The sequence below is a fragment of the Bos mutus genome, chromosome 9, assembly GCF_027580195.1.
Source record: "Bos mutus isolate GX-2022 chromosome 9, NWIPB_WYAK_1.1, whole genome shotgun sequence".
Taxonomy (NCBI): Eukaryota; Metazoa; Chordata; class Mammalia; order Artiodactyla; family Bovidae; genus Bos; species Bos mutus.
This window is the reverse complement of record NC_091625.1, coordinates 28841770-28860155: the sequence shown is the minus strand read 5'-3', so window position 1 is coordinate 28860155 and position 18386 is coordinate 28841770. Positions and strand designations below refer to the sequence as shown.

Sequence of the window (18386 nt, the reverse complement as noted above, 5' to 3'; positions counted from 1 at the left end):
GACAGATCTTTAGACTGTTTATAGTCTTGATAGTCTTTAGTTCTGCATCAACACTTACCAAATTGTCTGTATGATCTTGAGTAAGTCTTCTCAATTAGCTGAGTCTCAGTCTTCTCATCTATAAAAAAAAAGAGATGATTCTTTTCTTGACAGATTTTAGAAAAGTTTAAGTAATACACATAAAATGTTTAGAATAGTGCCTGGCATAACAAGTGTTGAGTAAATGTCACTTTGTTTTAAGAATTGTTTTCTAAGCACAAGTCCAGAATTCACATGGTAACCATATTTGAAAAGTTAATTTTTTAAACAAGAAATAATGAACCAGATTGTCAGAGGAGTAAATGGCCTACTATTTTATGGATGTAGGTGTGTGTCTTAGTTTTTGAATATATGTATTGCCATGAGTACAGGGTACTACTGTTAACGAAGTAAAGATTCTGCGTTGTGTCAAGGTTAGTTGCCCTTCTGTGTAATTGAACCAAAATTTTCTGTTCTCATGAAGATACATAGTAAAAACTAGTTTATTTCTCTGGTGTTCTTAATTAAAGATATTGAGATCTGGCTTTTCTGACTGAATTTTTAAAATTTTTATTTTTGATAAATAACAGTGAGAATGAGTCCCTTTGGAAGGAGGTGTCTGAATTACGAGCAAAACATGCACAACAGCAACAAGTGATTCGAAAGGTGAGTTTTTTTCTCTATGACTGTAATCTGAATTTAATGAGTATCATTTGTGACCCTCAAAAAAACCTCTGTTGAATAGTCAGTGATTGATCTTAGTTTCTTATATATATTGGGTACACAGAAGTAAAAATGTGAAATCAAGCCAAGTGTTACATATTCTTTTGAATAAAAAAAAATTTCTCATTAGCTAAATATCATCATACTATACTTCCAGCTAATGTTTCTTTAGCTTTTAGTAAGATCTTTTGCCTGATATAACAGCTTTAATATGCTTCATTCTTAGGAACATAGTTAATACACTACTAATTTTTTAACATGTAAAAGACATTTATACTGAGTCAAATTTTTTGATTTTGTTTTACTGTTTTTTACTCTAAAAGGCAAAGATATGGTCATGAAAGATAAATGACTAATATTTTGAAAGCAACTAAACAAAAAAATTAGTTATCAAAGTATGTCATTATTAGCCTGTGCAGAAAGGCAGTTAAGGAAGTGGTGTACTATAAATCCTAAATTAGTATCTGAGCTGAAAATTACTGGGGGAACTGAAAATCTCCTTGCTGCATTGTGTCCTTGTGATTTAATCTTCTCATATCAGCTTTCATATGTTAATAAGAGGTGAAACATAAAAGTAATTAAGGCAGCTATTTTTTGCTCATGAGTAAACTGTACTCTTAAGTTTAAGCAACAGGTTTTATAGGGGAGGGAGGGTGGGAGAGCTTCAGTTTGTTCCTATTCAGAGGCCATTAGCTAAAAATAGGAGTATGACTGAAAGGATCTGGATGTAGTGGAGAGGTTTAGAATACAGAGATGAATGGTAGCTGCACCCTTCGGCCTATAGTCAAAACAGATACACTGATTTTTTTAAAAATAAGTTTCAGGGGAAGGTTGAATGTAAGATTCAGTTTTTATTGTTTAGTCCAAGTATATGTATTTTTAAAATTTCCATAGTTGATTCCAACCTGAAGTCCTGTTTAGGAATACCTAATTTTAAATGATAGATGTATCTTAACCTGTGCTTTATTTTTAAAAAATTTGTGTATCTTTTTCAGATACACAATGCAAAACAATGTTTTGGTTAAATGTTAACTCATAATACTTCATAATTTGTTGTTGTCTTTTCCTTGAAAGCAAGGATAGTTGGTAAAATACTTAATATTTCATTTTTTTCATGAAAGCAAACATTCTGTCTCCTCAAATTTGAGTTTGAACCTATGTGTTTTAGTAGAGTTAGGAAGTTTCCATAATGCATGATAGATTGCTGATAATTTTTTCCCTATTCCTGGAATTTGTTTCTAACTCTGCCATTTCCTCTTTGGCCTTGGATTAACTGGAATAATATATTGGAGGTATCTGTTAGAGAACTTTTCAGGTACAGAAGTCCAGTGATATAAATGTTAAATGCCTCATCTTCAGGAAACAGACTCTGTACAACATAGTGCCAAAGTGTCGAAAGAGAGCTGAAGCTTGCAACAGATTTCAGGAGAAATTTAACCAGCATTTCATGTTCTTATAAATTCTGCTAACTAATGTTTTTAGAATTTTCCCTAACAGTTTTTTATAAATTAACAAAAATAATTAAACTGTTTCATATGTATCTTTAAGGTTAAATGTTGTCTTTTCATCAGCTGTCAGCATTTCCTTTTAAACAAGTAAATTTAGTGGCTAACCTCCTTTGCATAGACTCTTGTTTCGCTACTAAGTCGTGTCCCATTCTTCGTGACCCCCATGCCAGGGGGACATCATGCCAGGCCCCCCTGTGCCTCACTGTCTCCCGGAATTTACCCAGGTTTGTGTCCATTGAATTGGTGATGCTGTCCAACCGTCTCATCCTCTGTCGCCCCCTTCTCTTCCTGCCTTCAATCTTTCCAGTGTCAGAGCCTTCCCATTGAGTCTGCTCTTCACATCAGGTGGCTAGAGTATTGGAGCTTTAGCTTCAGCATCAGTCCTTCCAATAAATACTCATTTTGACTTATCTGTAGACACCACGGTTCAAAAGCATCATAGACTAATGCTGTCTAACTCTTCAATTAAAATATTTTTATTTTCTCTGTGGAAAAGTTAATATTGATTGTAAGGCAAGCCATTTAGTAGCCTCATTTGGGGGAGAGTGTTCAATAGTAAAGCTATACATTATGTATTTTCAGTTGTCAATTCTCTTTATTTATGTAATTATATTTTATAAGCTTGTGCAAGGAACTCTTCTGCAAAGATTCTAGATAGTTGTCAGTCACTTGGCCTTTGTTCATAGCATCTCAGTGATATACTGATTTTCATAGTTTACTTCTTTAACTCCTTTAGGCAGTACAATTTCAAGGCATACCCTGAACCAGTGATTCTCACATTCACATCAGTATCACCTGGAGCTCTTGCTAGTGAACAGCACACTTTGCTGGACCCTATCCTCAGAATGTTAGAGCATTTCTGGAGTGGGGTAGATAATTTGAATGTCTAAAAAGCTCTTAGGCCAATACTGCTGGTCCATGGACCATATTTTAAGAAACACTGTCATAAAATATAAAGAATTGATTGCATATCTGGATCTGTTTAATAGTTTTTTCTAAATTTAATGAGACTGAAAATCAGCTTCCTGTGATTGTCATCTGGAAGCTTTGACAGATGTTCAGTGTCTCAATAATTTTCTAGAATTAGCCAATAACTTTTATAATTTGAAAACATTATGATCTGAGAGAGTTGGCAATCTCTTTTGTTTCTAATTATGTTTCTGGTATAAAAAAAAAATTTGTCAAACATCAGTTTTCTTTTTTGCATCATAATCTTCTTGAAATAATTTTAAAAGTAAGGATCTATATCCAGGCCAAGGATCTATATCCAGGTGATATATTTATCACACCAAGACAAATAATTGAATTGAATATTGGAGAGATAAATAGGTGGATGGCAGGGGAGGAAGCTAGATATAGATATATGGGAAGATGGATGTCCTAAAAGTGATAGTGAAGTCGCTCAGTCGTGTCCGACTCTTAGTGACCCCATGGACTGTATCCTACCAGGCCCTTCCGTCCATGGGATTTTCCAGGCAAGAATACTGGAGTGGGTTGCCATTTCCTTCTCCAGGAGATCTTCCCGACCCAGAGACTGAACCCTGGTCTCCCGCATTGTAGGCAGACGCTTTACCATCTGAGCCACCAGGGGTACCTCTATATTTTAAGTAGCAGCAACTTTATCACAGGTTATTCTGCCTGGAAGCTGGTATGTTTTTTTAAATATTATAAGATGCATCCAAATTTAAAGTGTTATTAAATGTGAAAGCTTATGTGACTAAGAATAGAGGACATATAGTACCTGAATTAATTTTATAAGACTTGTAGACGGAAGAATTAGGAATCTATGATGGGATATTTCCTGTATTTTCCTTTTAGATTGTCCAGTTTATTGTTACATTGGTTCAGAATAACCAACTTGTGAGTTTAAAACGTAAAAGGTAAGTTTTTATGATAATTCATTTTCACCTATCTGTAGACAACCAAACATGTTAGAGTTTAATCATGAATGGCCTTCATTTGCTTAATATGCCTGTTGTCCCAGATGAACGGTCCTCCCTTGTTTATTATCTTCCAACATTTCAAGAGTGGTATTGTTTCTACCGTTGTCATCTTGCTGTTTTTGAGAGATCAGTATAGCCTGAATGGTCATTTTACATACATATGGTTGATAAAGAATTCATTTTTCATTTACATTAGCAAATTATTGTGGTATTAGAAGACCTTATGAGAGAAACTGTTAAAAGAGGATACATGCTGAAGAAAACAAAAAATTTTTAGTTGTTTAAATTTTTATCTCATATTTAATCCATTCATAAGGTTCTTTAAAAACCTGTGTATTGACGATGGGTTGTAATACCCATAAATGTGAATAACTACGTTTGTCACAATTAAAACAAGAAAAACAGTGACAAAGGAATAGGAGAAGGAGAAAAAGATTAAAAAGATTATCTTGTAAGGCTGAGGATTTTAGCAGACCTTGTTTATCCTTACAGCTTATGCTGTGAAAATAACTCTGCTTCTACTAATTCTTTGTGATACTACCTTTTTTTTTTTTTTTAAACTATGTACCATAAAGAGTTATATAGTTCAATCACAATAAACTGTATTTGGGGAGAATAATTTATTATGTTTATTAGAACAGATAGTACAGAAGAATGGAGAAATAAAAGTCCTAGACACACTCATCCCCCAGTTTCTATTCCTAAGATGTAATCTTTTTTAAGAGTTTCTTTGACCCTTACTGAAATGTTTTATTCATTGTTAAAGTGAGTGTGTTTATATGTGGGTAAATTATTAGAAGCAACCTAAACTCCTTGTGTGTTTGCTTCACCAAACTTCATATATATCCTCTGATTTTCAGGCCTCTACTTCTGAACACTAATGGAGCCCAAAAGAAGAATTTGTTTCAGCACATAGTAAAAGAACCAGCTGATAATCACCATCATAAAGTAATTTTTCAAATTGTGTTTTCTATTTATTATCTCAAACTAAGTTTTATACAGCTGTCTCTCATGCATTTAAAAAAGTTTACTGAATAATCTTAACTGCTCATCCTCCTGCTTTTAAAAATCGTGACTTTTTTATTATTTAATTTAGATTATTTTAAGAAAGAAACTATTACACATACAGTTGTCTCAGTTGGCTGTTTCCAAGTTCGTTTTTCTTTCCCTCTCACTCTCACCTCTCATCCAGAGATAAATCACTATCTTGAATTAGTATTTATTCCCATGACTATTTGATGTATGAATCCATGAACAGTATTTGGTATTACTTTGTATACCTCTGTTGTGAAAGTCTGCTCAGTCGTGTCCAACTCTTGTGACCCAGTGGACCGTAGTTCTCTAGGCTCCTCTGTCCCAGACAAGAATACTGGCATACGTTGCCATTTCCTTCTCCAGGGGATCTTCCTGACCCGGGGACCAAACCTGAGTCTCCTACATTGTAGTTGCAGGCATATTCTTTACCATCTGAGCCACCAAGGAAAGCCTGTATATGTCTAAACTTTATACAAATATTATTTTGTACATATCCATTTGCAGTGTGGCTTTTTTCACTTGGTCTTTTGTGATTTATTAAACATAGAGATTTAGTTCATCTTAACTACTCTGTGGGGTTAATTGAATATTATGATAATGCAATTATGTACTTGTCCATTGATTAAGTTTTTTCCAGCTTTTACTATAAATGTACACAGACTAGACTCCTGTAGTATAGCAACTGCAAAAAATATTTTTGTTTACTTTAATTTTTATTACAAGCTCTCTGGATAAATTGTCAAACTTATACCCAGTTGAAGATTAGTTGAATCCAGACTTATTAATATCTGATTATCATAACTTTAAAGTAAAGTAAAGTTACTTTAAAAAGTAACTTTAAAGTCCTAGAATTCTGAATACTGTTTTAGATTTATTATTAGGGTGTTGAGATTTTTGTTCTCAGGCAAGTTAGAGTCACCCAAACATCTGGTTTCTTTTCCCAGCGTTTCTAAATAGTCAATGATATCTGTTTTTAGGATTGAAGATTCATGTAAATGGTGAAGATTTCATAATTTAATTTGATTTCTGTCTTATGCTTCTATATTATCTAGTGTTGAAATTGATATAATTTTGCATTGTAATAATTACTGAAGTTTGCTCTGAAGAATGCTTTTTTATTAATGTACCTATGGTCTGAATATATTTATAGCTGAATTTAAAACAAAAAAATCATTGCTAAAAAGCCAAACTGACATCTAGTGTAGGATAGTTGAAGTGTTTTTTTTTTCCCCCCTGTTAAAGAAACCATCTAATGAGTCAGAATAAAACGTGTCTAACAAGAGTAGCTGAAGTTGAAATAATCTCCACCAGCCCAGTGGCCGTCTGGTTATGCTTGAGATTTCTGAAGTCCTAAGCTTTTTAACTCTTTGGGTATAAGAAATACTTTAAAACATTCTGAGGTATGTCATCTTTACTGTCCCTTACAGTGAAAGAAATAGTTAAGTAGCATGCAGATAATACACCTTATACCTTTGTGAATTGGTACTTCTAATACCAGTTTAGTGTATAAGTCCCATAAGGGCAGAGAAAATATGTTTTGCTTACCATTGTATCTCAAAGCCCAGTTACCATTTTTTAAATGCTGTGTTGTTTGGTAGTCAAAATAATTTGTTTTCTGATACATTTTCTACCTGATTTTTTTAGGTTCCACACAGTAGAACTGAAGGTTTAAAGTCAAGGGAGCGGATTTCAGATGACATCATTATTTATGATGTTACTGATGATAATGCAGATGAAGAAAATATCCCAGTTATTCCAGAAACTAATGAGGATGTTATATCTGATCCCTCCAAGTAAGGAGATTATGAAGTAACATTTATGAAAATAATGCTTTTCTTAACAGATCTAAATTTAAAGCTACTTTATTCATTGATGAACTAATATCTCACCCATATTTTAATTGTTGAACTGAAAAATTAAGCCAAATTATTCAACCAAGTACCTCCCTCCTTCCAGTGAAAAGACTGTCAGCAAAAAGCAATGAGAATTAATTCTCATTTTTAAGGTTTGGAGTTTAAGACCTTTAATTGGGTCTTTGTTCTCTTACATTGTATGAAGTATCATATTTGTCATTAAACCTCACACAAGAAAATTAAACGTTTTGTCAGGTGCTTTGCGGGGGACAGGGGGACAGTTTCCCTGGAGAATGACTGGATAGGGTGAATTTATTGACTTAGTCTGAAAATGTAATTGGTTATTTCTCACATTGCTAATCTAGCTGTAGCCAGTACCCTGATATTGTCATTGTTGAAGATGACAATGAAGATGAATATGCACCTGTCATCCAAAGTGGAGATCAGAGTGAACCAGCCAGAGAATCCCTGAGTTCAGGCAGTGACGGCTCCAGCCCTCTCATGTCTAGTGCCGTCCAGCTGAATGGCTCATCTAGTCTGACCACAGAAGATCCCGTGACCATGATGGATTCCATTTTAAATGATAACATCAATCTTTTAGGAAAGTGAGTACTCATCTGGATGCTGTTTAAATTTATTTGCATTCTTTTTTACTTCACATGTTCTTTTTCTCTGTGAATGATTTTACTTTCAGGTTATGAACCCAGGTAGTCAACCTTCTATTTTGGTCCGGACTGAACTCTGCAAATGTTATTTTGAGAAAGCTTTGATTATTCCAAGAGCAGTCTTGGGATTTTCTTGTCATTTCCTTAGATTTATTTAATGAAATACTTGTTTTTGAATGTCTTCAAAGTGTGTGTGTTTTTGTGTATTTATGTTTTTGTCAGGACTACAGAATAACACAATCTCTATTAAGGAGCTTATTTATAGTATAAGAAAACATGAAGTTAGTAGCAAAGACCGGTAATAAGAGGTGAAACATTTATAATTTATAATACAGAGGAAAAAGATAAAGTCAGACTGTGTTATTGCAGAATTTTTTTCTTTAAAAACTAAAGTTTTATATAAAGGCTGTAGGTTCTCAAGTAACTGAATTTTTGAATCCTAAGTTCTAAATAGGATCTCTTAAGGTTAAAAATTGGTAAGGATTCAGCAGTTGCTAGGAATATTTTGCCTAGCAAGTTTGCAGTGTGATTATAAACATAAAAGCCAGGAAACCTATATTTGATTTTTTTTTTAATATCTTTTTTCCTTAGGGTTGAGCTGTTGGATTATCTTGACAGTATTGATTGCAGTTTAGAGGACTTCCAAGCCATGCTGTCAGGAAGACAGTTTAGCATAGACCCAGATCTCCTGGTTGATGTAGGTACTTTGAATATTCTTTGTTGTACTACCAGTTTGTGTATATGTGAATATTGTTTATAAATCAGTGCATCATTTTATTGAATTCTACACTGTTTTTGCATTTCATTTATTTTAAATGAAATGGTTTTGTTAGAATGGACAGATGGTTTCAGGACAGTGAAGGAGGGTGATCACTATTTGTCTCTGAGTAGAAGTTCAGTTAATCCCTCTGCAACAACATATCAACTCTTTTCAAAAGTACTGTTAAATCCAGGTCTTGTCTGGACTTGTTGTTGTGTTACATTTTGCTCTGGAATAAATTGTCATTGAATAGAAATTAGTAGAAGTTTGTAAAAAAGATCATGGAGACACTTCTCAATTTTTGGGAATTAATTTTTCAGTCAAATGTACTATATGTTGTCATATTTGCTGTTTTTAAACATTTTTTATATTTTGAGTCCCAAGATTCCCCTATTCCAGTCCTCACCAGCACCTGTATGAACTTGATTCCAGTGTTGTCTGGACTTTGAATCCTTGTCTATCATTTTTGGCACTAACCACCTTCCTTGCTTTCTTTTCTCTTGTTCCTACCATTCCTGTCTCCCTTAGCTAAAGCTTCCTATGTGGCCTGGTCTTATTCAGAAGAATCTTGTTCTTTCCTCTATTTCCATTTTCTGTTGTGTTTTTTTCTTGAAAACTTGTGTTCCTTTTTTTTTTTTTTTTTTTTTGGTATGTTTTCCCCTTAAAATGCAGCTTCTTTCACATCAGAAGATTCTGTACCTCTGAGCCACCTGGAAAGCCTTGTCAGTGTTAGATGGCTATTATTCTTCCTAAATCATTAGTGCCTCACAGGATGGATTTCACCTTCTTAGAAGATTCCCTTTCCATGTTGCTCTCTAGTAAATTTAACATCCATACTAATGACCTACTTCGACTTGTTAACAATAACTTGACAGCCCTTCTTGATTCTGCAGTCTTTGTTCCCAGTCTGAATTTAGAGACCTTTTAGAGTATCTGTCCCTTACATCACATAGAAGGAAATAAAATCCTGTAATTCTTACTGTCTACAAATCCTCTGTCTTCAACTAGGTCATTTAACTTTGGAACAGTTAGCACATTCTTTTGTCCTCACGACCTTATCTAGCCAATTCTTCCCTATTCACAGAGCATAATTCACCATAATTCACCATCGGTCCTCTCATCAGTTGTACAGTCTCATATACTTTCTTCTTAGAAAGTAAGTACCTGTTTGCTCTTTCAAGACAGTTTGTACACCTGCCCTCTGCCGCTCTTATTTTTCTATCTCTAGCCTTGATCTTTCCCAGCTGCCTTCAGTAGGTACAGGTAATCTCCATCTTATAAAACATTTTGATGTATTGCTCTGCTTGTTTACATTCTGCTTCTCTAATCCTTATACTCCAAAACTGTAGAAATGAGTGGCTGTGTTTGTTATTTTTTTTATTCCATATTTTCTTTTGAAGTTCTGGATTATCTTGACAGATATGTATCTGTCAAGTAAATCTGACAGTAAATATCTTTATTTACTCAAATCCTATGCTGCCTTGGTTTACCTATTGTAAATAGACTGCAACTTTTTTCTCCCTAAATTAGGCCACTGGGCTAGTGGAAGAAGGTTTGTTTTGAATCAGACAGATTTGGGTTCCATTTTTGGCTCATGTTAATTACTAGCTATGTTATTAATCTTGGAAAAATTAACCTCCCTTGCTCAGTTTCCCCATCTATTAAATATGGCTAATGCCTGACATGAAGGGCTTTTGTAAAGATTATAAATAATTGACACTATTATTAACACTAATGATTTTCTTCCATAGAACTTTTTATGTTGATTTTAAAGGCACTGGACCTCTTTGTTCTCTTCCTGTGTCCCTAACCATTCTGTTTCTTCTAAGAGCTTTTCTTTGTCTTGCTGTCTTACACTTGTGGTTATTCCCCAAAGTACCCAGTCTTTTATCCTATTTTTTTTCTGCCTCTTCTTTTTCCTGTCTTGCCTCTCAAGGGATTTTGGCTTGTAGGATTGCTCTCAAAAGTGTATCTCCAGCTCTTAATATTTTTTAAAGTAAACTTGGCTTGAATTCCAATTCCATGCCTTTGGGATCATCAGTTAGATCTTGCCTTAAATTATTTGTGTTTAACACCAAACTTTTGTTTATTCTCTAAAGTAGCTACCTTTTAGTTTTATTTTCTGTAGTGGTATCAGACTTCTCTTTACTGACACAGGATACTAATCATCGTCATCTTGGTTTCTTTATCTCCCCATTTACCAAGTGCTGTGTATTTTCCAAAATAGCATTCACAAATCGCTCCTCCTTTCTGTTTCCACTGTTGCCTTTCTCATCTAAGACCTTCATTGTTTCATTCTTGAATTATGCAGTATTGTTATAAATGAAAAATTACTCATAAGCTGCATTGTTTTCTGAATGGAAAAAATAAGTATATGTGTGAATAAGTATGCTGAGAAGTTCATGGGTTCTTGCTGCAGAGTTCAGTACTAAGTGACACAATGTGGAATCAGTAGGAGAGACTTGACCTTGGAATTGAACCGTGTCAGTTCCTCATATATGATCTACTTTTTCCTACTTGAGACCATGCGTCTGCTAGGAATACATGAAGGTGTCCCTAGTCAGCGTATGGGGGGTTGGGGCAAAGGAGGAGAGAGCAGTTTATACTGCAGGTCCTCCTCAGATGCTACTCTTCAGTAGGGACAAAATCTGGTCAGGCCTCCAAGGCATGTGTAAGCTGAACTGGTAGAGATTGGCAGTGATGTGTATAGTTACCTACCTATAGTTAAGAAACTGAGTTTCTTCTTTTTCCTGGAACAGTAGGTGGTATAAAAGTAGGAAAAGGAAAGGAAGAGCTGAGGATATTTTTAGGGCTATGGTGAATGTGGAACTTTAAAGGAGAGAAATGAGTGTCTAGAGTGTGAAGGAGCCTCTGCATTTCATTCTGTCCTGCAAACCATTTGGTGTGCTCATTCTCTTAAAATGCTTTAGTCAGTATATTTCATTACTCAGGCCACTCCCAAGATGCTCATTGTGGACAGAATGTCCTGTCCATTCATTGGCCTTGCCTTATTTTTAAAAACCTCACATATACAACTTAACTATTCAGGTCAGAACTTCTGTGTCCTTTGGACCAGTCATTTCATTTGTAGAACTTACTTCACAACCATTTCCTCTCTATTGTTGCTAATGCTATGACATCCTGTCCTTTTTAGGTCCTAACCATTTTCCAGGAACGGATACATGTCACATAGTTTATTTTGTCTCATCCTGTGTGTCTGTGTTTTCTTTTCTCTTTCTCTTAGCTCCTTAGTACTTTTGAGCCCCACCATCCATTAATTATTATTATACTGGATTGTATCTGATCATATGTTGCTATTTGATTTTGTTCTTATCTTGCCTTTTAGATTGTAAGCTCCTGGAGAGCAGGTATAGTGTCATCTTGTATTCTTCATGATGTCAATTATTTCTTAGATGCTCAGTAAATCCCTGTGGAAGGGATGACTTTGAAGCTTATGACATAAACAAAAATTATGTTTGTAAAGTGGCTGGTCTCAGGAGTGCAGTAAGCAGTGGTCTTAGCATCTGTGGCTTCCCTTGCTATGTGGCTTCCCTTGCTATGTGAAATAATCAATGTGGAGTTATACCATTTGATCAGAGGACTCCACCTGAGGTGTAATTTAGGAACCATTCTCATAGAGCAGATTCTGTACAATTATCGCATAATTAGCAGGTAGTCAGTCAGTGAAGGATCATTGTAAGGGCAAGGAATTCAGCCCTGGTTGCCATTTAAGGCTGAAGGCATTTAGGGAGGAAAAACTAAATGAAGGAGAGGGGAGATGGGAAAACCACCATTTGTTTCAAGTGATTTACCCTACTATTATTATAGGGTAGAAATTCTTAAAACATCTAATGCATGGGCTAGCTTGCTCTGCTTTTGTTTGCTTTTCTTTCTGCTTTCTTGCTTTTCTCTTCCAAACTTGTTTTACTATATGGAAAATTTGTAGTGCAGGAACTACATCTCTTCACCCTACATAGCTGTATAAAATTTTGAACACACAGTTAAATTTTTTAAAATATTTTTTAAACTTATCATCTTTCTTGTTTGGTCTTTCAGCTTTTCACTAGTTCTGTGCAGATGAATCCCACAGATTACATCAATAATACAAAAGTAAGTTTTAATTCATGTTGCTCAGGACCCATAGCTGTAAGAATTTGAAAAAAAAAAGTCCAAGTAGAGAGCAGTATCACTCCCAGTTACAAAAAGCATTTTATACCCTTACCTAATACATGTAATCAAGATAATAAAATTCTAAATGAAAAATTAGCTTTTGGTTATGGGGTGATCATTGCCCAATTCTTCTGTGCCTTGTGCTGTTAAATGTGAATGTGGAATTAGCATTCAACGTGCTGGAAGATAAACTGACTAAATTAGGCATACTTAGGTATGTCGCTGAAGGAAATTATTAAAATATTATTTCTTCATGTTCTGATGTCTTCATTTTACATTCTTACTCCATCTATAAATAACACCTCAGCATTTTTGTTGAAATTTGAGGGTATTCATATTGAAAATGAGTTCCTTCATTTTATTAGCATATAGTAAAAGCACAGGAATTTGTATTATTTGTAGGGAAGGTGAGTTCAATCAGTGAAGTATGGATTTGGGACTTTTTTAAGGGGAGTTTTTATTTTCTTAAACATAGTAACTATAGTTGGGATTAGCACGAGTTAACAGATTCTTTAGAACTGGTTTTCAGTGAGTAATAAGGATATCAAGTTATTAGAGCGGACATTTAGAAATCAGTCTGTTACATTGTATGGCTTATTGTCTTGAGTAGGTGTATACTTCATTTATCTTGTATTTATACCAAATCATTTCATAATTCCTGTTTTTCATTGAATAAAAAGGTAAATCAGTTCCCCTGAAATTTGTACAAATTCTTCAGTAGAATCAAAATTTAATTTATATTTTTTTAATAAAAAATGAACATATATCTAATAAATATGAGGTATTAGAGTGAGGAGGTGGAATTTTTCTAACTATTGTCATGTTCAGTGAGGATAGCCTCACCACATTTTCAAAGTTATAGCTTGGGTAACTTAAAAGTTGAAGGTACTTGTGAATTTTTGAACTAGGAAGTTGGTTATATATTTGGTATTTGGATGGTTTATATCAGGGGTTGGCATACTTTTTCTCTGAAGACTAAATATTTTGGGCTTTGCAGGAAGCCAGATATTCTCTTTCACAACTACTCAGGTCTGCAAAATCAACCATAGATAATACATAAGAGAATAAGTGTGGTTGTGCTTCTGTAAAACTTTTTAAGAAACAGGTAGAACGCTGAATTTGGCATGTGGATTATAGTTTGCCTAGGTTTACATTATAAGAATTTATGGACCACAGTCCGATTGTGTTTTAGTAATACAGTATTACTGAATGTTAGACTTTAGGTTGGAGAAGGCAATGGCACCCCACTCCAGTACTCTTGGCTGGAAAATCCCATGGACAGAGGAGCCTGGTAGGCTGCAGTCCATGGGGTCGCGAAGAGTCGGACACGACTGAGCGACTTCACTTTCACTTTTCACTTTCATGCATTGGAGAAGGAAATGGCAACCCACTCCAGTGTTCTTGCTTGGAGAATCCCAGGGACAGGGGAGCCTGGTAGGCTGCTGTCTATGGGGTCACATAGAGTCGGACATGACTGAAGCTACTTAGCAGCAGCAGCAGACCTTAGGTTGAGTGAACAAGGATCATGCATATATATAGTGAATGTGCTGCACTGTTTGTTTATTGTTAGACATGAAGGCATTCTCTGTTCTTGGATCATCTTCTTGTTCCCAAAAGCTTTCAGAAATAACAGTTAAATGGCAAGTTTGCATATTCTCTCCAATACTGTTTGTTCAGTTGCTGAGTCATGTATGACTCTTTTTGAAACCCTATGGACCATAGCCCACCAGACTCTTCTGTCCATGTGGTTTTCCAGGCAAGAATACTGGAGAGGGTTGCCATTTCCTTCTCCAGGGATCTTCCTGACCCAGGGATCGAACCATGTCTCCTGCATTGGCAGGTAGATTCTTCACCACTGAGCCATTTGGGAAGCCCAAATTCTATAGTATTCTACAATACTACAGAAAAATTAAAATTGAGAGTGATTTTCTATCATGTTTTAGAATTTCGATTAATTTTAAATAATTGGCACATCAGCTTTCATTCCGTTGCCAGTGACAAGTATTGTACGATGTGTATTAAAGCACTTTTCCCTAATGAATCAGTATGCAATATAGCAGTCTCAGTGGCTGCTAGGAATAAGCAAAAATTTGCTTGGGAGATGAAACCCACTTGTTTTCCTGGTTCTCATATTAGAATAACAACAGTGGCATCCTTGAAAAATACATATTTAGGGCTTCCCAGGTGGCGCTAGTGGTAAAGAACCCACCTGCCAGTGCAGGAGACATAAGAGACCTGGGTTTGATCCCTGGGTCAGGAAGATGCCCTGGAGGAGGAAATGGCAACCCACTCCAGTATTCTTGCCGAAGAATCCCATTGACAGAGGAGCTTGGCAGGCTGCAGTCCATAGGGTTGCAAAGAGTCAGACACAACTGAGGCAAGTTAGCACAGGAAGTAGAAACACAAAGAAAATATTACTGCATTAATGCTTTTTTTAATTGTGAATGCTAAATGAGAAATAATGTGGGGGGAAGTTTAGTTTTTATTATGTCATGAAGTCAGTATTATCTGTGAATTCTGGAAATTTGTACTGTTTAATTTTGTGTTGATATCAGGGAAATTATAGGAATTAGTATGTTACACCATATATAATTTACAAGCATGCAGATATCTGGGACTTAACAGCTATTCAGGAAAAATTTTGAACCTCAGCACTTCAGTTTGAACATCATTGAAAAAAGCACTGAAGAACTTAATGTTAAAGATTTAATTCCCTTACAGTCAGGTGTAAGGAGAGAAGACAGTGTCAAAAGAAGTAATTTAAATGACAGAAAAGAACTGAAAGAGCCACAAAAAGGAAATGAAGAAATACCACCTCACATTTGAGGCTTCCAAATATAAATAGTTGTAAGGATGTCATCATGTCATCCTGGGCTACTGTAAATATGTTTATTTACGCTAAATATTCTGTTTGTGAGCGAAATGTGTAATACATTTTAAGCCAAAACTGTTTAAAATTGTTTAAAGAATTAGCTCATTAGCAATTTGAAACTAGCCATCTTTGATACATTACCATCTTCTACTCTTGACAGATTCTGTCTATTCTGCTGTTGAAATGCCCCTCCTTTTTTGTACTTACTGGCATCCTAGTTCAAGTTCTTTGTTTCATCCACTTGGTGACAGCAGTAGTTTTCTTAGCCAATTTGATTACATCTACTCAAATCTCTCTCTCTCTCTCTCTCTCTCGTTCATCTCTCCTGAAGCTCCCCTTTCCCATGTATTTCAGAGAACATACCAGTATTCATATACTGTACCAATTTTAAATGTTTTGCTGTTTTTCAGGAACATAAAAAATATGAGACAAGGATTTTTATACTATTTTTTCTCTTTTAGTCTGAGAATAAAGGATTAGAAACCAAGAACAATGTAGTTCAGCCAGTTTCAGAAGAGGGAAGAAAATCTAAGCCCAAAACAGGTAGGTATAAATGTAGTATTCATTTTTTAAAATTAAGGTTTCTATGTAGAAACTAATGTGAGCAAAGGAAGGTTTTGCCATGCTTAATGATTGAACATGGATATGTATTAGTCTTCATTGTATTCGTAACATATCAAGGTTCCAGCATATAAAGGAAATTGGTGTAGTGATAGTTCTTAAAGTTTGTAATTTCCCGCCCTATTTAACTTCAGAAGAACTGAAAGAACCCTCATTTCTTAATTAGTGAATATAAGACTACATTTTCTGACCTACATATTTTTAAATTTACTGACACAAAGTATCATGTTTGACTGTATATAAGGGTAATGATTGCGCATACACACATCTACTTCTGTTTTTTCCACTTTCAGCTTGAATTCTGTATAAGCTGATGGTAAAAGAGCATTTTTCTTATCTTCATTATAGATAAGCAGCTTATCCAGTACACTGCTTTTCCACTTCTTGCATTCCTCGATGGGAACCCTGCTTCTTCTGTTGAACAGGGGAGTACCACATCGTCAGAAGTTATGTCCTCTGTAGATAAACCCATAGAAGTTGATGAGCTTCTGGATAGCAGCTTGGACCCAGAACCAACCCAAAGTAAGCTTGTTCGCCTGGAGCCATTGACTGAAGCTGAAGCTAGTGAAGCCACACTGTTTTATTTATGTGAACTCGCTCCTGCACCTCTGGATAGTGACATGCCACTTTTAGATAGCTAAATCCCCAAGAAGTGGATGCTACGTGTATATATTCATCAAAATGATGAACTATTTATTTTAAAGTATCATTTGGTACTTTTTTTTGTAAATTTCTTTGTTTCATTTTATCAGATAACTGTGGAATCAAAAGCACCTTTTGCTTTTCTCACTAACCACCCACTCTTGCAAAGCTTTCAGGTGTTACTCAATTACGTAGGTACATAAAGATTTGATGTGTTAAATCACATTATTGGCATATCTTTAAGTTGGATTCAAATGGCCGTTTTCTCCAGTTACACTAAATTGGATTTCTTTTTTACATATATGTTCATTAACCCCAGTTAAACTTTTCGTTTGTTTGTTTTACTTGTTTGATGCTGTCTTGTTTGCCTTGAGTGTAAGTCACTATAACTAATGGTAGAACTCCTAAAGCTTTCTCTGTTCCAGTTGCTTTTACTGAGTATTTTCACATGACTTCTTTATAAAACTGGGAACATAAAGTGCCTGTATCTTGTAAAACTTCATTTGTCTCTCTTGGTTCAGAGAAGTTCATTCATGTTCAAAAGGAAGGCAACATATACTTGAGTGCTTGCTGTCTGATACAGTTTCAGCTGCATATATTATAGACAGAAGGGGATGGGATGGTGTCAACCCATCCAGCTCACTGGACTAGTTTTAAGTAAAAGTTTTCTGGCTTGTTTTGTGTTTTTTTGAAGCATACTATTTAGTAAAATAAATATAATGAATGTTGCGTATCTAGTGTCTGTTATGTGTCTTCTTTGGAGTGACATCCACATGTGACAGTCTTTCCTTTTCATATGAAGTAGGTAGATGTAAACTGTGAACTTTGTCTGTTGTCCATTATTCTAAACATGAATCATACCAAGCTCTTTGTGCCTCATCTCAGAGGATAGGTTGTATTGCAACAAGGAGGAAAATATAATGACTCCAAATTTAATGTGTTTTAAGTTCTTTGTTTAAAAATTATACTGGCTTACTTTCTATGTTTCTAATAAAGAATTGAGAAAAGAATGCTTCCAGTTGTCCAAATTAGGTATGAACATTATCACTGGATGCAAAGTGCCTTTAATTTTCACCTTGAGAGAAAAGAGAACCAGTTAAATCACTTTGAAACATTTGTTCAGAAGGATTAGAGAGACTTAATGCAAGGACAGAGAACCATCACCTGAAGAATTCTACCTTCAAGCAGAGAACTGGAAGCAGTGAGCTAGTATCTGAATGCTTTTTAAAATAGGGCTGTTTGATGAGAAATTACAGAGATGGCTTTCCTTATTGGCTATAGACTCTCTCTTAGTATCTTGGAATTTCTCTTACTATGATATGAAAATTCAAATAAAGCCTAGCACAGAAGGGTAAGAAACCCTTCCTTAGCAGATCCTAAAATACTTGGCTCTGACAGTGGGATCTTGGTGAACAAATTCAAGAACTCAAAACAGTGTTCTGCATAAAAGTGCCAAGAGTTAGAGAGGAGAGATAGCTTCAGAGACTTTTTCTTTTTCCCTTCCTTTCTTCACTGGGGGATATGATTAAGTTTCTTCTCCTTTAAGGATAACTCTAGAAGTATTTTAAAAATAATT

At 35.1% G+C, this 18386-nt stretch overlaps 1 protein-coding gene across 2 annotated transcripts in view; it reads left to right on the top strand.

Annotated features, from left to right (window-relative positions):
* Nucleotides 1–17777, top strand: part of HSF2 (heat shock transcription factor 2) — a 40067-nt gene extending 22290 nt beyond the window's left edge. Inside the window, exons 5-13 of one of the 2 annotated variants that reach the window (XM_005890111.2) lie at nucleotides 609–684; nucleotides 4068–4129; nucleotides 5053–5140; nucleotides 6872–7020; nucleotides 7446–7685; nucleotides 8337–8442; nucleotides 12562–12615; nucleotides 16009–16090; nucleotides 16517–17777. In XM_005890111.2, coding sequence (XP_005890173.1) covers nucleotides 609–684; nucleotides 4068–4129; nucleotides 5053–5140; nucleotides 6872–7020; nucleotides 7446–7685; nucleotides 8337–8442; nucleotides 12562–12615; nucleotides 16009–16090; nucleotides 16517–16809 — 1150 coding nt within the window. In that variant the 3' untranslated portion in view covers nucleotides 16810–17777. The remainder of the gene's footprint in view (nucleotides 1–608; nucleotides 685–4067; nucleotides 4130–5052; nucleotides 5141–6871; nucleotides 7021–7445; nucleotides 7686–8336; nucleotides 8443–12561; nucleotides 12616–16008; nucleotides 16091–16516) is intronic. The other variant, XM_005890112.3, reaches the window with a different exon arrangement.
* Nucleotides 17778–18386: the final 609 nt, after the last annotated feature.